The 23623-nt window shown below is 37.8% G+C and overlaps 1 protein-coding gene across 2 annotated transcripts in view; it reads left to right on the top strand.

Annotated features, from left to right (window-relative positions):
- Positions 1 to 23623, top strand: part of grin2aa (glutamate receptor, ionotropic, N-methyl D-aspartate 2A, a) — a 111026-nt gene that overhangs the window by 34698 nt on the left and 52705 nt on the right. For both annotated transcript variants that reach the window (XM_088612473.1, XM_088612472.1), the window contains exon 4: positions 15987 to 16579. In XM_088612473.1, the coding sequence (XP_088468599.1) occupies positions 15987 to 16579 (593 nt within the window). The remainder of the gene's footprint in view (positions 1 to 15986; positions 16580 to 23623) is intronic.

Genomic DNA, 23623 nt, shown 5'->3' with positions numbered 1-23623 from the left:
ATATGAAGCACTTTAAGAGCCCATATATAAATGGTGTTGCTTTTTGCTTCATTAATCTTTTGTGCCAGAACAGCATCACAATACTTTAATCTCATAGTTTTTTTGTGCTGAGATAGCAGAAACAGAAAGCTTGCAGAGGGCACGCAATTTAACTTTCGTTATTAGTGTGCATAAGCACCTTAAAGGCCCAGAATGAACTGCCAAAAAGCATCTTATAGAAATCGACTTTCTTGCAGTAAATGAGCATGTGGAAGGGTGATATTTTATGAGGATCCAAGCTTTCCAGATAAAAAGATGATCTCAGACACGTTGGTGAGCTGAACAATGCCTCTGTTTCCCATGTTATGAAAAATTCCTCACAGGGGTCATTCGTTTGTCCTAGACGGGACTTGAAGTGGTGGATTATGGCATACATAAAACTTTAAAGTATATTTTATACTTCTGAAAGGACATATATAAAAATAAAATGAAAGTTTTCATAGAAACCTACTCTCTGATCTATATTCTGTAATATTGCTGTTTGGAGGCTCACCCAAAGTTGAGAAAGTGCTGTCCACTTAAATCTTTGGTGATCATGTTTGTGTTTTAGTAGAAAACTGAAGTTTTCTTTGACTAGGTATGTATTCACCAATGTATTTTGCAGCACTTCCATCAGTCATTTTTCTAACTGCTCTATCCAGTACAGGGTCCCAGCAAGCAATGATAATTTCTTTTCAAGAAACGCCTTGGGATTTGTAATGACCACAGAGAGTTTTACAGTACCTCGGTTTTACAGTACGTCTCATCTGGACAGTGCCTTTTTTTTGACAGTATAGTGTCCCCGTCACTATACTGGGGCATTGGGACCCACACAGACCGCAGGGTGAGCACCCCCTGCTGGTCCCACTAACACCTCTTCCAGCAGCAACCTTAGTTTTTCCCGGGACGTCTCCCATCCAGGTACTGACCAGGCTCACACCAGCGAGCTTCAGTGAGCTGCCAAATGTGAAATGCAGGGTGATATCGCTGCTGGCTATGGACACAAGGTGGGATGGGGGAACCTTGTGAACAGAATGGCAGTCCAACACAGGGCACGCAGAGATGCAGAAAGAGCGATGTAAACACTCACACCAGGGCCAATTTTCCCACAAGCCAATTACCCTAATGAAGCTTCCAGTGAGTCTTTGGACAGTGGGAGGAAACCAGAGCACCCGGACCTGCGTGATTGTGTGGAGAACATGCAGTACAATCTTCACTCGGATAGCACCTCGGACCTGGGATTGGGATTGTGACCTTACAGTACATAAGCAGTGCTTATCCTTTCAAAATTCTGAGTGAGTGAATAACTGGTTCGAAGCATCTTTAATCTCAGTAATTATACAGCTTTCAGTAAAATAATTACTTCCAAGTCCTTGCTGACTTCATCAGATGTTGAATTGTAGTAGGGGATCAAAAGAAAAAGGATGATTTTAGGTACTGAAATGATTACCTAAATATAATATTATTATATTTCTGTTTGTAAGCTCATAGGAGTTTTGCTGGATAAAATGGAAGTTTACAAGACACACTGGTGAAAAAAATGAGTAGAGATATTTTTTCAGTATTTGTATGTTTAATTAAAAAAAATTGAATCCAGACTATTTAGTAAAGGGCTATGGTGTGAATATGAGGTGTTAACATTCTGAGGCTCAGTACATCTACTGGTGACCTTGGGAGACAGGTTCTCCTCACCCCAGCATCAGCCCTGTTAGTTTCAAATGAGATTAGAAGTGGAGACACAGGAGTTCCAGACATGCGAGGGAGTGATGAAAGTGATGAGGGATTACAAGCTCTGGGACAAGGGCGCAAGCGGATTACATTGACTGTGTCGTAGTGAAGCCAGAGCAAAGTTTGTAAAATTCTGCTAGGTACAAAGACATGATCTTTTAATGTCTCATTACACACATTCTACTGTCTAATTCTAATGTCTAATGTTGTCAAAACTGCTATGAAGGAGATCCAAGAGCATAGACTCTGACCAGCAAAATACCTGTGGTGTGTTTTCCTTGCCCTTCTGACAAGTATGGTACTTTTTTTGGGGGGGAGGGAAAGTAGCCATCTCTCCAATGTTTAATATTGCAGTAAGACAGAATAAAAGTCATGTGACTTTCCAGGCAGTTGTGTATTTTACATGACAGGTCCCAAATCTGTTAAAATAAAAATGATCGCCCCTAGCAACAGCTTAGTTTCATTGAAAATCGATGCATGTTCCTTAGGGGGGTTTTGAAGCGAGAACACTGTCTTCCAGTTTTGGGATGTCAGAGGGATCATTGCTGTATGTGGTGGTTTGTGTAAAAACAAGTTATGCCAATAGTTCCCAGCGTGATGCCTCTGCTGGTCTTCTGTTTTGAAACTGCTGTGCTGCAGGAGAGAGCGCCTGGGTGAAGGTTGAAGAGAGCCGCGAGATCACGTGACTCTAGCTTGTTACTTTTACGTCGTGGTTAGATGATGCACTTTCTTGAGTTTGAAGCCCACGGGCACGTACAAGGGGGTAACAGGATTTCCGTATCCTTCCCTGGGATTTGCTATAAATATCTGCCTCACGTTCTTTTCATTTGCAAATAAGGATTTTTCTTTTTGTTTTCCCACTGGAAACTCAAGCTATGATCTATTTGGTGAGTTTAATTAGGAAACAAAAACGGGTCGGAGGGTTATCCAGAGCTTCACAGTAAAGAAAAGAGATCACATACTTTCACAATTCTTTCGACCACCCATCACAGACCTTTCTTCCTCATGGTGGGATAAAGCCATGCTGGTGTCACACTGAAGACGAGCAGCAGGAAACGTGACAATCCACCTTCTGAGCTCCACCAAACATGGTGGCTTGGTAGCAAGTCAAGCTGTGAAGCTGCCATTGGCGTCATTCCAGGAAGAAAAATGTAATTTCTTACAATAATAGGGTGCTATTTTTATACTCTTTTAAATAACATGCTTTTAGATTAGAATGAACGTTGTTCATAAAGATCCAAAGTATCCTCAGGCATCAGCAGTAAGGGGAATTTGGCTTTGGGTTTCCTCCTCAGTTCTGTCTGCCAGCTTCATTCAGTGTAAATTTTAATTAGTGTTCAGGAATCCACTTTTCATGATTAAATAGAATGGAAGCGTCATCTGTAATTCCTGAACACCATCAGTATTTGTGATGATTTTATATTTAAATTGTGCTGCTCTTTGCAGTTTCCTTACTAAACTACAATAACAAAAATAGCAATACAACGCATACTTTCTTCACATTAAGCAGCAGCAGGTTTCATCGGGGGAGGAAAGATGTGACAAACATCTGACCTATGTGACCAGCTCTTCTCCAAACTCTCCTCCAGTGCAGTTTCAGTCTCAGCACATTAAGCATTGTGTAACAGGTTGGGAGATGGGTGGTTTGAGGTGGGAAAATACCACTTGAGGGGATGTTTGAAGTCAAACTTCAAAACAGCTATCTTGTGTGATAAGAAAGGCCTTTCTGAAAAGCAGCATAACAAATTCTATAACAGCGTGACACAAAACGCACATCATTGCTTTCAATGTGTCAACCTCAGCGATGCTGGCTGCTGTTTGCTTCTGCAATTATGAGTGCTCAGTCTTGAAGAGTTGGCACACTAAAAGCTATTTTTTTCCCATCGTAGAATGAGAAAACATCATCCTATCATTTGATACCCAGGAAACTTAAAATAATGTTTGGGCACGTCAAATGCAAATTATTATCTGCTAAAAAATATCAAGTTCCAATAGCCACATTTTTAAAACCTGATCAGTCAGTCACCACTGATGTGTATAGAGGTGTTCATACTGTACCACAAACCAGCCGGAGGTCTTTTTGATTGGCTCTTCTGCACTGTCCCAGACAGATCATCTGAACTGAACACATCTTTCTGTGACGGCTGAGAGCCAAAGAAGTGATTGATGATCTTTCCATACGTCTCTCCATAATTCCCGAGCTGTCACTTGATTAAAGCACTAAATTATGCACTGACAAATAAAATTGTTTATTGAGTCTAAGCACTGACATCTTGACATGAGAACTTCTATATGAGATCATTCCCTGGAACCACTTTCTAAGAATTTTGCTCCTGTGGAAAAATGAATGCTTGAATTCTAATTAATTAATTTTGTAAAATGCGTTTGGGCAAAATGAATTATTAAACGCGTTTATCATTTCCCAGTCAATGTCGTCTCTTACTGAATTTGGATCTAGAAATTTGTAAGTTTTTCAAAACAAAAGATCCAGAAAACTTTTGTCTTGTGTGTCCTCTGATGTTTCTGCTGATAACATTTTAATCGAAAACTTCAAAGATTCCTCGCTGATCCGCTGATCCCTGGCATCTCAGACTGAAGTATTGTGTGTATCTTTTCTTGTTTTGTTCTGTTAATCCTAGAGTTAAAGAGTTAACTTCCATCCAGCTATGACCTTAAAGATAGAGTGGTTTACAAGTGTCAGAGGGAATGTTAATTTGGCCTGCAGATAGTGCATCTATCAAAGCTACTTTCCAAACTCGCATCTTCCAGGGTAGACATTACTGAATGCAATTTGTAACTCATGTACTGTGTTAGGCATCAGGTGAGAGTGACCTTTAAATTTCCAAAGTTGGAAGCAGCTCTGGTGTCTACTGTCATCGTTACTGTATTTCTCAGCATCTTGTTGTCTATTTTCTGTCTTTTTCCATCAGGTGAAGTTTGACAGGCCTGGCTTGTCAATGACTTGAAGTGCTTGATAAAAACTTCCCAGGGGTGGTATTTGTCTGGTGAACTAAGACAAGTCCCAATTACTCCTTAGTGTTTTCTGGCAGCCAATCAAAACTAAATAGCAAAACTTATCAGCAAAAAGCCAGATACCCTTCAGTGAACAAAATTTAATTTATTCATTCCAGCTTTGTGTTTGCTTCATTTGTTTCATGCTAATTCCTTGTGGGGCTCTGTGAAACGAACATGCCTTCAGTAGACACGGCCTTTATCTATGACACTTTTGTCTGCAAGAAAGTCTTGCATCCTAAGCATGTATTTTTACTTTTATGCTGAGTTTTTGCTTTTGTAAAATTAATTAAGCAGCTTGTTGTGGAAATGATTTTATTAAAATACTGCAGTCATCTTTTACTCCGTTGCTCTGATATAATTCCTCTGGCTTTCAGTATTTCAGAAAGCTGACAGAAAGTACTGTTATTTAAGGTCTATATGAATAATAAATATTTATATACAGCAGACTTACCTCTTGTGTAAACCTCTGAGCATTTGAATTGATATGCAAATGTGCCGCTGTGCACTACAAGGTGATCACGGAGTGCTTTGGCAGATAAATATCCTTATTAGTGTGTATTATTGGAATAAAAAGCACCTTAATGTGAATGGAAGTTGCAAGTCTAATAAACAGTGTAGAATACAAAACTTCACTACATTAAGAAAAATAGCTACTAATCTGCAGGCCCATAATGCTGACAATTTGGTAATGATGGAAGCACTCACAGTGCCATATGAAATGGCCTAATACTCCATGTTTGTCTTACACAAAGGATCTTTGCAGATATTTTATAGAGAAAGAGTTGTTGGGGGAAAATAAGCCCTTTCACAAACAGAGCTGCAAGCTTTTGAAGCAGAGCAGAGAAACTTTCTCAGTTTTAGTTAGTTGTTTCCTAGGGGATTTCAATGCTTGTTAAAAAGTCCTGACAGAAAAACAACAGCAGCACAGTAAACAAATAGTTAGGTATGCCAGATCAGGTATGGTGAAGGACTTTCTCTTTGTGATCTTGCCTGTCCTCAGACCTAGGCTGTTTGGGTTTTTTTTTAAAAAGTCATTGGTTGTCAGTAGTTGCTGCTGTTCTAATTTTGTCTCACTTTTAGCTCTTGTAGGTCAATTAGATATTATCTGCGTGCAGTGCACTGCTGTGGTTTGTGATTTCTATTTAACTGAATCCTGACTGTTTATTTGTTTAATAATTAACAAACATAATCAGATCTCTGATCGGGAATTTAATATTCCTTTTTACAACATTTTAACAATGACTACCAATGCCGATTCAAAACAAAAAAAATCTCTGCAGAGATCAAAGAGATCAACCCATAGGAATACAAATTATTTATAATGTATAACACACTTCAGTGTAGGAAATGAAGAATTACTGAAATGATATATTGTAAGCTAAGGTTATTTTCTTACTGAGCCAAAATGACAGCTTTGTCTAAGCCGTCATCTGCTATCAATTGTATTTTCAATTTCTCCAAGAGAGTTCTAATGTACTGTATATACATTTTATGTGTCTCATCTTTCCCATACTTGTCCCTGGGGTTGTTCTATAAATGTGTAATTTCCCTATTCTATGCATTGATGGGTCATGGCATTTTTTAAATATCTACATCAGCGAAACTCCCCACATTTACATAAAGAAAGAAACCATCTACCATTTTTAAACCTGTAGAAAATATTGGTAATTTAATAATAATAATAATAATAATAATAATAATAATAATAATATAATAAGCAGCCCCCGTTCCTAATCAAAAATATTTTTATCATTTGGTAAATGGGTGGTAAAGAGAACACTCGTTTTATCATCACTGTTACACCAGAAACACACAGGAACCATTTTCTGTTTGGTTGAGTACGAATAAAATGTCATATCTTAAATAAGGGCAGTCTTATAGTGAATGCAGGACTTGAAATAATCCAGTCTGACTTTGTTGGAGGACAGCCCAATTATCGCTATAACACACACTGAATAGAAATTCAAACTCTGTTTCATCAATCAGGGGAAAATTGCTTTTGAGGCAGTGAAATTTTCTTCCTTATACTATCTCTTTCCTCCTCTATCTCCTCACATTTTCTCTTTCTTTCTTTTGCTCTCAGTCACCATCTCTCTATCTTTGAGGCCCATAAAAATAGAGGGAACTGTCATCAAAAAAATTATCCTAAATGGCAAAACGGCTCAGAATTAGGACTGCCAGAGTGATGAAACCATTTGTTCAAAGGCCGTCCATCAGACAGGATCAGTTTGCGACTTGGCCAGTTGTGTCCTTGAGTTGATGCTCAATTCACCTGGAGAAGGAGTAAAAAAGTTCAGAGCTGGTGCATTTGCCGAAGACCTGAAAATGAGTTGTAGCCGAGTTTAAGATATATCAGTTATGTCTCTGAAAGCAGTGAGTTAATTGAGCTGCAGGTCCTGGTAAGAACTAATCTGCCAAGTGCTATAGTTTCAAACATTAACAGTTATCTTCCTATTTCTGTGTGTGTTCTTGGGTACTATTGTGAAACAGTTATAAAAACGGAAACTGTCTCTCACTTTGCTATAATGAAAAGTAATTGTAAATAGTATTAAGAAGTATGAGTAATCTTCCTTTCGGTGATACTTTGCAGAACAGCTAACTCTGATAGACTTGGTTGGCTGTTATTTGTCTTTTCAATACTCTGTGGTGAACTGAATACTGTCTGTGCTGCTGTATTTCTAGTGCGAATTCAACTATTGACAAGCTGCAATCCAGAATTTTTGTGTTATTTCACCAAAGAATACAGCATCTTCTCATTTCTTGAGTTGAACTCTTGATTATCTCTGCATTGCAACCTTTTCATCTAATCAGGCATGCCTTGCGCTGCAGGCAGGGCACTAGAAAGAAAAGAGCCTCTCAGGTTTTTAGTTGGTAAATCTCAGAGATAATAGAATTATTGTGCATGGAAGATTGTGAGATGCTCGGTTACTCAGGAGAAATCAGGGGCTTGTGTTTCGTTTTAAAGTTCAGAGACCCTTCAACACTGAAAAATTGTGGGTTTTCAAATGAAGACTGAAATAAGAAGTACTTCAGGGAAGCGGTCTTCCCCTGTGAAATGATGTCTCCGACAACCTTTTATTAGAATGAAAAAACTAATTAAAATCTACCACCATTCCGGATTGCAAAATCTTTCCCGTTAGTGCTGACCTGAACATCTTACTTCATTTGTCTATGAAAGGACTCAGATGCCCATGCACGGAGGACACACTGGTCACGTGACTCAAAATGCAGTAAAAAGTACAGAACAACTGAGAAACCATGACTTATCCAGCAGTCTAGGGTTCTTTCTGTACATATCAGTCAATTGTTGCCCCGATGATTGATTTTCACTGGAAGAAATGGGATAAAAGGCTAGATTGTGAAACAGCATCAGCTCATTTTTGTTGCTGATAAACTCATGTTTCAAATGCACAGGAGGGAGAACCTGAACGTCAACTCTCAGATCAGTGTCCAATCCAAGTTTAAGAAAACACTTCATGCTAATATGTTTTCTATACAGTCATTTAGGCCTTATAGTCATGATCCCATTATGCTTTTTCCTTCCATTATAAGTGAGCCATTTATCTTCCTGAGGGCTATAACTGATGCCAGGGTGTAAAGCTGGGCTGGACCCTGGACAAGATGCCATAGAGAAGAGGACAACTTACTGTACATTCATCAACCAAACCCAATCAGCTAATCTTTAAACTGTGGAAGAAAACTGAAGCATCCACATGTGGACTTGAGGATAACATGCAAATGCCAAACCCCTGCAGCGGTAAGGCAGGAGAGCTCATTGACATGCTACTTTTCTGCCTGCCTGCTGCTGCTTTATTTTCAACTGAATATACACTGACCTGGGGAGGTCAGCAAAGAAGAAAAGCCAGCAATAAACCTGAGACTTGAATAGTGGAGAAGCACAGCTAGGGACTGTGTTTGACTTGAGGGAGGAAACCCAAAGACTAAGTGTTGGAGTGAAGCAGAAGCAGGATTTAAATACCTGGAGTGATGAGGTGAGTACCCGTTAATTAGGGTCAAGATGTACTGACAGTCGCCCATAAAGAGTTCGTATGTTGAAACATGACTTGGTGCCGGGGTGACCTAAAAGTGCAACCCTGCGTTCACACAGGTGTTACGTCCTCTGGATAAACCCAAATGAATCACATTTTCCTGGTTGTTGCATTTTTAAACGTCACAATAAGAAAGTATTTTGCTTCCACTTATATCAAGGTGGGAGAATATTGAAAATTTAGACTAGTGGTTTTTATAAATGCAATATGGATGCGGCAGTTTAATTCAGGACTACGTTGAAAGATGGTATCGAGAAGCAAAAACTGAAATTTAAGTAAGCGGTAAAGAAGCATTTCTTTTCTCGGAGCAATATCTTTGTATGCGTTTCTTGTAAACTCTTTGGGCATGCACTGCTCGTTCAGTATATCAGTTAATCTTTCACTTTGTTCCCTTAAGCATGGTTAGTTATTTTCACACATTGTCATTTGTTTAAGAACTGCCTGTGTGTTGGGCCCACCATTTGCAGGTCTCATCTCTTCCCTTCTGTTACAGAATTAGCCTCCCAGGTTGTGCAGTACAGTAAAGCAATCTGTCCATCTTCAGCTTCAGTCAGGCTTGGCGAATGGCTTGACTTCCTTGAGAGGAAGGGCAGTTTCCTCCTTCTGGGGACTGTGCTGCAGCTGCTTGCTCAATCCGCTACCAGCTGGTCAAAATGTTCTGGCTCCACGAGTGCAGCTCTTCATTCATCCACCATGAAGGAGGGCAGCTTCTGCTCAGGAAATCAGGGCTCCGTGCAACAAGAGGACAAAAAAAAAAGAAATGGACCAAAATTATGGTTCACTGGAGCTAGTGTGCATCTCGCAAACATGAAGACTGATTTCCCAAAAGATGAGCAGAGCCAGCAGCGTGTGAGCCAGTGCTACGATGAGCCTTGGCAGGGGTGACTGCTTTGCATAACGGCCACAAATGTATTCCAGATCAATTTTTCTCTGCTCACCCATGCCCATCAAATGCCAATGGCGGCTCTTAAAGTATTTCAAAAGGATTCTGAGAAGTGGAATATTTTCTGTATTTAGGAGTATCTACTGTACATTTCAGCGCACACAAATGACTGAATTCACTGGTATGCAATTCCTGCACTAGGAAGATGATTTTACATTGCTGTAACAGAGGATTTTAGCCTCGCAAGGAAATGAAGCAAATCCCATAAATGAAAGCAACTCTTTACGTTTGCAGTATCAACTGTTATTAATCATAATAGAACATGTAATCGTTTCGCTTAATTGAGTACACCCAAGAATTTTCCTTGCTTATGTGAACTGTATGACACTTTTTCTTTCATAAATCAAAACAAATAGCCTCACTGTAAATAATCCAATTAAATTTAAACCAGAACACATTCAGGGACTTGGCCTGATTTGCAATTCTTTCAAAAATTGGGAAAAGTTCTTTAATAAAATGTCAAGGATTTTATTTTTAATTGGTAAGTGTAACGCTCCTGCTGCTCAGTGGAGCTAGCGGTGGACTGGGAGTCACAAGAATCCCTCTTCCAAGGAGGTGGATGAGGCCCAGGGGCAGTGCTGCATGCAGGGCAAAGTTCAAGGCCAGTGGCGAGCTGGTGGTCTAACAAGCAAAGCAGAGATTGCAGGCAGGGAAGTGTGAAGTCATAACACTGGAGAAAGGTCCAGGAGTTTGGTGATCCAGGTTTTACTTGGGGGATCGTGTCTAAACAAGGCAGGATCCAAGAATGTGGAAGAGGGAACAAAACAAGGTCAGGAATCTGAAGCAAAGCTAGGGAACAAACTAGAGAAAACAAGTTCAAACTCTATATCAGAGCCCAAAGCAGACTCTGGGCAGCCCTAAAATAGTCCTGAATCACTCCGACAGGCGAGACATTAATTGTCTCCAGGTGAATCAGGTTTCTGGTTAGTTGGTGTCCATGGCAACTGGCAACTGGTGACAGGTGGGTGGAGCAGAGCCTGGTTTCCAAGCTAATGCTAGCTGACCTTGCCGAGCAGGAGGCAGGGGCTAGCCTGATACTTAGTGCTTAAAATAATCACTTAAACTTAATATTATTTTATTCTTAGTTGGAGTTAGGTGTGGATTTCCTTAGTTATTACAGCAATTTTGAAACACACAGAAAAAAAAAAAAAAAAGATCAAGGAACTGCCAGAAAAACAGATGTTTGAAACACTGGAACTCCACATCAAGTGAAGCTTGCTGTGACAGAATGGTAGTCAAATGTCACCATTCTCTCAGCCTCTGCTCCTTTGAAGGCATGCGCTGAGAATGTGTTGTACTGTATCAAAACAAAGACTCCTCGTGATTGTTTTGCTCAGGCAAGCAATCACCAAGCAACTATTTACATTTATGTTTCATGCTAAATAATCCAATTAGGTAGATTTCTCAATTAAACTTTGCATCCTGCTATGCAGCTTTTAATGAGCATTACTGGCTATACACAGCAGGAATACACCAGCCTTCTTTCTCATTATGCAAAGTAGCTGTTTTCTCCCTTTTCCTATTTTTCAGTGCTTCAGACAAGCAAACAGGGGTCAAAGAGTGAATTCTGTGAATGTAATTGAGACAATAGCATCGTTATTCAGCATCACACCCACAAAAATATATAGTACCTCCCCTTTTGTGAAAATACGCAAATTTAAGACTAAAATCTGAATTTGTTCCAGGCGCTTAGCAATGCCACTGCAACATGGCCTTAATGGGGTTATAAACATTTATCATTTGTAATAACGGTCTTCAGATGCTAATAATTAAACAGGTTTGCATCATATCTGATTTTTATTATACAATTTTACTTTAAGCGTTCTAAACGATTACACATCAATGAAAGCAGTCTATAAGAAATCTGGACATTTTTTCCAATTTGTTTTTTCCTTCAAGGCAAAACCCACTTGTGTAGGAATGGCCCAGGCTCTTTGCTCTCAGCACTAAAAACTCACCTTTTCAAGTGATCTACAGACTCATTTTCTTGTTTCCCCTGAAGATGAGCTTTTTCCATGTGCTTTTCCACCACTCAGCTGCAGTTATATCCTCATGCTGCAGTAGGTGCTTAATTTGCTTCCCTATTCTCAGTGGCAAATTAAAAAAAAAATTCAATCACAAGTTGAGAAATTGCTTGATGTGAGTATCTTTAAGGCTTAATTACCTTGTGTTGGCTCCAGCTGAGCACATTTTTTAATGAATGTTAATTAAGCTCAATCAAATTTCAATTAGCAGAAGGCATAGTATTTTAAATGTTCAGGACCTTACCTCAAGCCTGATGAAGAGGTTAAGTGATTTTGAATGTAAATGTTGCTGAAATTCAGGGCTAAAAATATTGTCCCTGAAGAACAGCCAAACTCTTTTGATAGGTAAGCTTATTTAGCGGAGAAACAGTTAACTAGTGATAATTTTGGGAAAATGTGTTTTTGTATCTCTTCTATGATTTTGTGAAGAGGTCATTAAGGTTCTAGAAAAGCTTTGTAATATGACATAAGAACATTACATATTTCAACAAATTGTCAAATTGTTTTCTTACATATTGACCACACCTCTTATTGACTTCCTCTTTGAATTATTTTATTTGCAGTGTATACACATAAGAAATATGAATAGTACTTTATAATCGAATCTAGCATAATTTACCATAATAGAGTTGAGGTTATTGTGCCACAGTTATTAACATTAATTAGATGATGGATATCAGTTCTGCTATTATTAAATCTGGGAATAGAACTGAACTAAGAGGACCACAGGGACTTATCTAAATGAGTCTCCTGACGGAACATAGGTAAAATAATCTAGATTTAATCAAAGTTGGAGGACACTGTCATGTTACCAATTGGGAACATTTTAGGAGTTAATGAGAAGACAATGTTCTCTTTAACGAATTGTGGAATCATTCAGCCCGTCAACATATGTTAAAAAGAAAATTCAATCACTGGTGCCCACATGGCCCCAATTATTTATTAAATACCTTCCTAATAAATAAATTATCTGAAGCATGAAGGCTGTCAGTGATGACAACCTTTAACGAATGTGCAGAGAGTGTTGTACAGCACTTCAGTTATACTCCAAGAAGGAGCAGCAACCAAGCAGTCCAGAGGAAAAAAGTTGAAAACCTTCTGTGCTACATTGTATGGTAACTTGTTAGGAACAAAAAAAACCCTTCCTATCACCTTCATGCATGAATTTGGCTTATTAATTCCTGAGACAGAATCATCTATTGTGCAACATTTTAGGTGCTTTTCCCCAAATCTCTTCATTATCAACGTACTGTACTGTACAGAGTGCAGCTGTAATTTGTTTCTCTTCATTAGTTTTACCATCAAAGCTCTTAAACTCCAACCCCTGTTGTATTGCATGGTGGTACAAGTCGAGAGTGGATTCCAGCTAAGCTTCTGTTGTTCAGCACAGAGGCTCTTAGTACTGATTCAGGACGACAGGTTGTGGGACACCCAATGACCCATAAGACAGACATTGCTCCCACAATAGTGCAGCCTGACTGCAAAATCTACTGCCAAATAAAAAAAAAACTATCTAGGAAGAGCTCCAGGGTATGGCATCTTTTGCATCTAATAAAGTCCTTTTTGCAAACTGGTTTAAAAAATACAGTAGCCTTCCAGTGCATACAAGCTCTACATAAACTGCACTACAAGTTTCTTAAAAAATGCAAGTGTACAGGTACATAAAGGTTTTTTAACCTTTAAGAATGCAAATGTGACAAAAACGTGCAATTACTGAACGTATCATTGGCGAAATGCACTGTGTTCAAACTTATTCATCCCCTGTGAAAATGCTTTAGATTTAGTCCCGTTATTAATCATCTGGTAGTTTCTTAAAGAAATTCACTGTGTCATAAAGTATCACACCATCATGTGGAAGATTATCGACCTCAAAAGTTCCAGCTATAGCTATAAAAAAAAATCCATGTTTAACTGTGGTGTCTATCACTAAATAGTTCAAGGCAATGGGATGGTTGCGTCTTCACCCAGAAGACTTAAGAAGGTTCTACCCATATATGCAGTCAGAAAAGTGGTTATTGACGATATTTAACGTCTAAGGAGTGCAACTGGGAATATTCAAATAACTAGCCATAAGCTACAACGTCTCCAAGACTGTCGTTCGATATTTACCTCATAGATCTTGTGTCTCTGTCAAAGACCCATGTAACTGATTTTGATGTATTTATTCATACAATACTTACAATAAAGTACTGTACCAAAGTTGAATAAGTTATATGTACTGTAGTGTAACTCTTTCAGCTAAAAATAATTTTAAAATATGTATATATATATATTTTAACATACAGTCAGCTTTTTGTCTTGTACTGTATTAAATTATGCAAATAAGTGAATTTGTCGTGAAATAGGATAAGCCACCCAACTATGAGCACTGTTGCAAGCATGTTGGTTCCTTGAAAAAGCCTGACAAATATTTAAACTTGATGGAACGATGACAGCTTTGTCAGCATATGATGATCATTAAGTAATATGTGCAACCAGCAGGGAAGCTGTTGACAGGGTGGCAAAAATGAATAAAATATGCAGTATGCATGCGTTTTTGAGTGGTTCCCTGTAGCACACTGAATGAATGACAATTATTTGTTATTAATTAAACACAGTCATGTTAAAATGTCAGGAAAGGCCAGAGAGGCTCTTTAGCTGCTCTGCCTTTGGTTCTTTGACAACAGTAAGCTGTTTGCCATCGTAAACTGCTGAAACTATGAAGCACGCACAGCACACAGTTTGTTTTTTTCAAACATAAATCGAAACAAATGCAAGGGGAAAAAAGTCTTAAATTATAATGCTATGCTTAGCGTGTTCGGCCGTGCAACATTTCCTTTTGTGATTTCTTTATAACGTCGTTCTTGTTACCAAGAATTCCAAATCCCCGGTGCTAATTCCTACCTGTAAGAGCACATCAGCTGAAAGAGTGTGGCACAGTTAAATGTTGTCATTCTAAAGCACGACACTAAATTCCTCAGATGACACCGTGTGCGTAAATAATGAGCTGAAATGAAGAATAGTCGGGAATCATGAGAGTTATTCCAAGTGAAGTGGACGTTGACGTGTGTTATCATTTTTCTCAGGGACTGACTCCTTTTTGACTTGAGCGAGTCAGGTTCTGAAATTGTTGTCAGTAGTCTGATTCCAGCTGTGGGGGGGGAGGGACAGTCTCTACACTCTGCTCTTTCACTTGCTGTGGGAGCAGCTCTCCTGTGAGTTTCATGTTGAAACTCGCAGTGGAGGAAACGTTCATTGCAGAGCCTGACTAGCAAGCGATGGAGCTATTTTAGACAGTATCATGTTTTTTTTGTGGACATCGAATGACTTTTCAACCCAGAGATCTTGATTTCAATTTCTTCATATGCAAAAGAATCGAGTTGTCTTTGAAAAAGAGCTCAATCTCTTGTCAGAAACAAGTTCAGTTATTCACATAATCTTGTTCAATACTCATTGTGTTTCTCTGTTCTTACAGTAATAAACAATGCCAACTGAATCGATACACTAAGTGAATCATCTGCTGCAGGAATCATGATACATTTTAGAAACTTATTAGTACATCTAAAGAACATATAATTATATAGTATATTACAATAATACATTATTCAATCACTGCTGGTTCACTGCATGATCACTTCATTATTCAAAACATACTGCTGGAAGTTTTTCATGACATTTTTGTCAGCAAGACTGCTCATTTGTTTAAAAAAGGATGTTAAGATGACGATTAATGTTTTTTTTTTTATTTGAGGAAAATCACACGAGAAAAAGCTGTGCAAGTGCTCATTGCAATGCCTTAACTGGATGACAAAACAACAGATACAATTGTAAAAATAATATATTTAAAATACACGACAAAACTGATTCATTAAGTTAGTAAACGTATCTTCCCTTGCTTACTTGTTTTTACATTGTAGCTGTTTAGGTCATCTTCAGACATCCAGTTCACACTGAAAAGAAATCCAGTTGAAAATCCAGGTGTTTAAACAAGAAATCAATCTTTGATTTAGAACTTGGACTAATCTGTCCTAGAAAAACTATAGAAAATGGTATTTAATTTAATCATGGGTTGAAAAGCATTTTGTTTTTTCCACATTTTATTTCTATGTCCACTTTTGGGCAAGAAACATTGGTTTTAAGCAGTGCCTGCTATTGAATACAATATTGACTTTTAAAACATTTTAAATTTAAAGTCCATTATTTTGATCACTATTTCTATTTTTGTTTCAGGACCAGAAGTCAACTTTCTTCCAATTTGGGGCTTCCATTCAACAAGAAGCTCTCCTCATGCTCAACATCATGGAAGAATACGACTGGCATATCTTTTCTATAGTGACTAGCAAGTTCCCAGGTTATCAGGATTTTATCAGCATCCTCAAAAGCACTGTGGACAACAGTTTTGTTGGATGGGATTTACAGAACACGATTACTTTGGATGCCGTCGATGGGGATACTAAGACCCAGATACAGCTGAAGAAGATCCAGTCGTCTGTCATCTTACTGTATTGCTCAAAAGATGAAGCAGTTTATATTCTGGAGGAGGCACGTTCTTTGGGTTTAACGGGGTATGGATTTATCTGGATTGTTCCCAGCTTGACCACTGGAAACACCGAAGTCACCCCAAATGAGTTCCCGTCAGGAATGATCTCGGTGTCTTATGACGAATGGGACTATCCTCTTGAGGCTCGTGTCCGGGATGGCCTTGGAATTATAACCACTGCAGCCTCCTCTATGCTGGAGGAGTTTGGTGACATACCAGAAGCAAAGACGAGCTGCTATGGACAAATGGAGAAAACAAAACTGCCACCCAGTGCACTGCACAAGTAAGTTTAACTACAGATATTTCTGTATGCCTGTCTATCCTTCTGTCCATGCATCTCTTTGTCTAGCATCGTCTTCCAGCCTATACTGTATGTGCTTTACCTCATGTGTGGCATAACCTTTAATTCAATATCCTCAAAAATGTAATCTAAGAGTTGCAGCTGAACAAATGCAGGGATTAAGAGGGTGACTAATCTTCAATAGTTGCCCACGAGAGGCAAAGGGATTACTGAGCTATTCTTGACTTTATCAAAATTAAGTTACATTTTTTGGAAGTGTGTGCAGCTAGTTCTATTCATGGAGTAAGATGTACCAATCATATTCTCTCGAGCTGCTGGTTTGTTAAGCTAATGAGCTTGGCTTTGTACCATCTTGCAGAAACAACAGGAAGCAGTTTGTGAGACATCTGAAGTTTCCACAAGTCCTAAAGCACAAACAAATGCATTTCTAGTTTTCCCTGATGTTTTCGTCTTTTTGTCTGTGAAAGAATGTGCACAGAAATACTTGGTAAGTGTTTGTGTCTTGCAGTGGAAATGCTTGCTGACTAAATTCAGAGACTGGTCTAGATAACTTTCCTTCTCCTTCATCATTCACCAAAATCCATTCTGGAATCTTCAATGAAATTATGACCTGTTTAATTGCCCAAACATCTTGTTTACAAGAGAGATATTTGGAAAACATTTGGCTCTCTGTCATTAACAGGTCATTTTTAAAACTCTTGTACGTTGCCCTTCCCCTTGAAAAATAGACAAAACTATTGCATAGCTATCAATCCTGTGCAGTTTTCTGCAATTAGAAAATTCACTTTTTCTTCTAATCAACATTAAAATGAGCATCAACATAAAATCTACATTCCAATATTTTGAAGAAGAACCCTCAACAAAAAGTTTAACCTTCATAACTCCCCATGAACGATACAAACCGTTGACAAAATGAGAAGGAAAATCAGGACTGTCGTTCATACTTCACACATGCAAATATACTGTAATGCCCAGGTGTGCACTTTTCATTCAAACCTTTTCTCTTTGCATTGTAGATGCTTTCTCTTCACATTAAAAAGAATGTTACGAATGAAACATTCATAAATATACACTTGTGAAACCACTAAAGAGTTTATCTGTTTCTAATATCTGTTGGACATCTGTCATGGAGACATGAAATTTGACTTTTAGAATGCAATTGGAATTCTTTTTAGCCGAAGTACCTTTTACAATGTGTACAGACAATTAACAGTGTTCAAAAACTGATTTGAATATCTGTACTATACAAGACAGAATATTAATGTTTTTAAACACATTCAAATCAGTTATTTCCTATACATTATATTTCTAAAGGCTCGTGAATAAGACATGTAACCAGAGGTATTGTATTGCTTATTGTTACTATTGCTGATTGACAGGGCACAATCTGTATGGTTTATATAAGAGTAGATATATACTTCTCTTATTACAGAGTGCTGTGTGTGATGTGTGTAACATGGAAAAGTATGAAACGTGGCAAACTTTGTCTTTATCATGGGAGTGCGATGCTGTGAATCCTGTACTTTCATTTGGCATTGAACGTACGCTCTGCCAGAACTGCAGAGCAGGGGCTGGCAGGGATAAGATCTCATTCCTTATACTTAACTGCAGAAACACTCTATCAAGTGAACTATTTAAGGTCTTGTGAAAAATATAGTGAAATACCCTGTCATCATCCCCTATGCCACAAAAAGGCCATTCTTAAAAAGCGTGAAGAATATGTACTGTATATAAGAACTTACAAAAGATCAATGCCAGAACAAACATAGTATGAAATAACAGACATTTCAGAGAATAACAGGGAATAGAAAGTCATTTTTTTCATCATAGCCTCACCACGGTTGCCTCTGTACTCCTCTACTTTGTCTTGTCAAAAACAGTGAGTCTCCCCTAAACCCAGCAGAGAGGATGAATTCAATTTGCTTTTCAGTAGGAGATTTAAAAATTGAACCTTTAAAGGCAAAGGTGTAGTGGTACTGTAAGTGACTGCTTTGGTGAGCACATTGTATGAGCTGTTGATTTTTTTTTTAACTTAGCCAATATTCATCCGGAACAGGATCTGATTTTCAAATACAAGCCACCAGTCAGGCTGTCTCAAAACATCAAGGGACCCTTTTGTGCCCTCAGTCCTGCCAGTTTGTAAAAGATTTTGCAGAACTCTCTATGATTTATGCTAAAGCATTTTGAAAATAAGATGGATTTAGTTTAAATGTTAAGTCAAATTGCAGCATGTACAGTATTTACAGATGCAGTGTTTAATTAAAAACTGGTTCTTTGACCTGAATGCTTCTTCAGCAAAGTCAGGTGCTGCTCAGTATTGCTTTTTTCTCCCTTGAGTTTTTAATCTTTGTTCCCTCGATGGGATTGCTGCGCTGCTCTATCTGTCATTGCAGCAAAGTCTCCTCTGTCCCACTTTAAGTTCATTGTGCTCCAGTGCAGAGCACTGGGACGTGCACTCAATCTGCAACCTTTGAATTTCATCGTTTTCAGAAGTAGCAGCAAACTCCCACAGCCCCAGTGGTAAACCTCCAGACTCAAAACTACACAGTCGTGTTCTCAGCATTCATAAACGGAAAACAAGAAGCCACTCTTCTTTGTAGATATGCTGAGCATTTCACAAAATGAGAGTTGCGTGCTACTTGGTTTGATTGTGAAGCGAGTCCAGCAACAGCGTACAGATGTGGAATGGAAATAAACTAGGACAGCCCTGATCTTGTGCTTGTTCTGAGGGAACTGAGGTATTGCAGAATTGCATTTCTCATTTGAAATGAAAGCATTTTCTCCTTTTCAGAAATCCCCAATCTGCATTTTCATCTGCTATTCTGAATGCTGCTCAGTCACCGAAAGTAAAACATTTTTTATTTTCTTTAAAAGACAGTTACCAACAAAAAGCAATATCAGTCTCAGTTTTTGAAAGTCACGATTCTGTAGGAAAGTGTTGAGTGTCAAAACATTTTAGATAAGAATGTGTAAGAAACTATTCAGGTGACACAAGGTCTTAATTCACACTCAACTCGCACGTTGACATTTCAAACTGAGCGCATAGCAAACATTTTAAATTTGCATTTAAAATTGCTGATAGAAATGCTCTCTTATATGTTACACTGTAGACGGCTCTATCAATCTTTTTCTTTTTTGTAGCCTGATCTTGTAATTTAGAAAAAAGAAATGCTGACAATCTACTGTACATTCTCCTTGGTTTGTCAAGTCATTTAGGAGTAAGATAAGTACATTTTCCACTCTAATAATAATAAACTTTATTTATAGAGCACCTTTCATACAAATACTGTAGCAGCTCAAAGTGCTTTAAAAGCCAAGCGTAAAAATAAAATCTTAGAAATTAAGAGATACTTTCAGTTGTAAAGGAAAACACAGTAATACAGTAAAGCAACATAAATGTCAATTTTATGCTTTAAAGAGAAATAAATAGAAATTAGGAAAGCCGTAATAAAATAAGAACAATAAAAGGTAAAGAAATAAGATAAAGAGAAAGAACAAAGAACCATTTTAACTAAAAGCTGAATTAAAATATATGTTTTCAAGTATTTTTTAAAACTATGTACTGAGCTTGACTGCCTAATACAAAGTGGGAGTGAGTTCCATAATTTAGGAGCATAACAACAAAAAGCAGCCTCTCCACTCTTTCTGTATTTCACATGTGGTATTTGCAGAAGGCCAGTATTTGCAGATCTCAGGTCACTTATAGGAACATACAATAAAAAAATGGATGGAAGTTCATGGAAACTCATTGAGGAATGTCCAAACCTTAACCCTAACCTCAGCGAAACCCTTAGCTAGGATTAGGGAAGACTCCCACGAAAGGTAGACAATTTCCAACGGCATGGCTGTGTTTTCGGATACAAATGATATTTAGGAAAACATATATTTCAGTGTTTTCTAAACATTTTCTTCTGACATATATGGGTATGTAGTATGCATTGCCCAAACAGAAATGTGTCTAAATTGCCCTTAAAGCAAAGGTTTGAAAGAAACTGATTATAGTTTGCAAACTCCTGCATTTGGCATTAGAAAAACAGGCATATAACCAATTAAACCCACGATTTAATGGGGATTCTGACTCTTACCTTAGATAAGCCTGAAACCGTGCTCAGTGAGAACACATTTCAATACGACAATTACAATAACAGAATAGTTTTCAAAAAACAGACTTTTATCATTCTTTGTATTCTTTTCTTTTTGTCTAGATTGCTAAACCATTTCAGAGTAATATCTTGATTTACTGAAGTTTATTTTCACCTCAAATGAGTGGATGTTTGTGTAAACTCATTGAGGAGTGTCTGAACCCTAACCTCAGCAAAACCCCTAGCTAGGGTTAGGGTTAGGATTCCCACAACACTTAGACAATTTTTGATGGCATGGCTGTGTTTTAGGACAGAAATGATATTTAGGAAAGGTGATATTTCAATGTTTTCTAAACATTTTTTTCTGACATATATGGGTATGTACCATACAGTACATTGCCCAAAAAGAATGTGGTCTAAATTGCCCTAAAAGCAAAGGTTTGAAGGAAACTGATTATAGTTTGCAAACTCCTGCATTTGGCATTAGAAAAACAGGCATATAACCAATTAAACCCACGATTTAATGGGGATTCTGACTCTTACTCTAGATAAGCCTGAAACCGTGGCCAGTGAGAACACATTTCAATACAACATTTACAATAACAGAATAGTTTTCAAAAAACAGAATTGTAACATTCTTGGTACATTCCCTTTGGTTTGTCCAGATTGCTAAGTCATTTAGGAGTAAGATTGTGATGTAGTGAAGTATATTTTCCTCTGAAATGAGTGGAATTTTGTGGAAACTCATTGAAGAGTGTCTGAACCCTAACCTCAGCAAAACCCCTAGCTAGGGTTAGGGTTAGGATTCCCACAAAACGTAGACACTTTTTGATGGCATGGCTGCGTTTTAGGACAGAAATGATATTTAGGAAAGGCACTATTTCAATGTTTTTTAAACATTTTTTTCTGACATACTGTACAGTATATGGGTATGTACTATGCATTGCCCAAAAGGAATGTTGTCTAAATTGCCCTAAAAGCAAAGGTTTGAAAGAAACTGATTATAGTTTGCAAGCTCCTGCATTTGGCATTAGAAAACCACGCATATAAACAATAAAAACCAAGATTTCATGGGCTTTCTGACTCTTACCCTAGATAAGCCTGAAACCGTGCTCAGTGAGAACACATTTCAATACGACAATTACAATAACAGAATAGTTTTCAAAAAACAGACTTTTATCATTCTTGGTATTCTTTTCATTTTTTCTAGGTTGCTAAGCCATTTCAGAGTAATATTTTGATTTACTGAAGTATATTTTCATCTGAAATGAGTGGACGTTTGTGGAAACTCATTGAGGAGTGTCTGAACCCTAACCTCAGCAAAACCTCTAGCTAGGGTTAGGGTTAGGATTCCCACAAAACGTAGACAATTTTTGATGGCATGGCTGCGTTTTAGGACAGAAATGATATTTAGGAAAGGCACTATTTCAAAGTTTTCTAAACATTTTTTTCTGACATATATTGGTATGTGCTATACAGTACATTGCCCAAAAGGAATGTGGTCTAAATTGCCCTAAAAGCAAAGGTTTGAAAGAAACTGATTTTAGTTTGCAAACTTCTGCATTTGGCATTAGAAAAACAGGCATATAACCAATTCAACCCTAGATTTAATGGGGTTTCTGACTCTTACCCGAGATAAGCCTGAAATCGTACTCATTGTGATCACATTTCAATACGACATTTTCAAATAACAGAATACTTGTCAAAAAATAGAATTTTTACCATTCTTGGTACATTCTTTTAATTTTGTCTAGATTGCTAAGCCATTTCAGAGTAATATTTTGATTTAGTGAAGCATATTTTACACTTAATTGAGTGGACGTTGTGGAAACTCTTTGAGGAGTGTCTGAACCCTAACCTCAGCAAAACCCCTAGCTAGGGTTAGGGTTAGGATTCCCACAACACTTAGACAATTTTTGATGGCATGGCTGTGTTTTAGGACAGAAATGATATTTAGGAAAGGCGATATTTCAATGTTTTCTAAACATTTTTTTCTGACATATATGGGTATGTACCATACAGTACATTGCCCAAAAGGAATGTGGTCTAATTTACCCTAAAAGTAAAGGTTTGAAGGAAACTGATTATAGTTTGCAAACTCCTGCATTTGGCATTAGAAAAACAGGCATATAACCAATTTAACCCACGATTTAATGGGGATTCTGACTCTTACCTTAGATAAGCCTGAAACCGTGCTCAGTGAGAACACATTTCAATACGACAATTACAATAACAGAATAGTTTTCAAAAAACAGACTTTTATCATTCTTTGTATTCTTTTCTTTTTGTCTAGATTGCTAAACCATTTCAGAGTAATATCTTGATTTACTGAAGTTTATTTTCACCTCAAATGAGTGGATGTTTGTGTAAACTCATTGAGGAGTGTCTGAACCCTAACCTCAGCAAAACCCCTAGCTAGGGTTAGGGTTAGGATTCCCACAACACTTACACAATTTATGATGGCATGGCTGTGTTTAAGGACAGAAATGATATTTAGGAAAGGTGGTATTTTAATGTTTTCTCAACATTTTTTTTCAGACATATATGGGTATATACAGTTTTGCCCAATAGGAATGTGGTCTAAATTGCCCTTAAAGCAAAGGTTTGAAAGAAACTGATTATAGTTTGCAAACTCCTGCATTTGGCATTAGAAAAACAGGCATATAACCAATTAAACCCACGATTTAATGGGGATTCTGACTCTTACTCTAGATAAGCCTGAAACCGTGGCCAGTGAGAACACATTTCAATACAACATTTACAATAACAGAATAGTTTTCAAAAAACAGAATTGTAACATTCTTGGTACATTCCCTTTGGTTTGTCCAGATTGCTAAGTCATTTAGGAGTAAGATTGTGATGTAGTGAAGTATATTTTCCTCTGAAATGAGTGGAATTTTGTGGAAACTCATTGAAGAGTGTCTGAACCCTAACCTCAGCAAAA

Source organism: Lepisosteus platostomus, chromosome 19 (genome assembly GCF_059453375.1).
Source record: "Lepisosteus platostomus isolate fLepPlt1 chromosome 19, fLepPlt1.hap1, whole genome shotgun sequence".
Lineage (NCBI taxonomy): Eukaryota > Metazoa > Chordata > Actinopteri > Semionotiformes > Lepisosteidae > Lepisosteus > Lepisosteus platostomus.
This window is presented reverse-complemented; position numbering and strand designations above follow the sequence as displayed.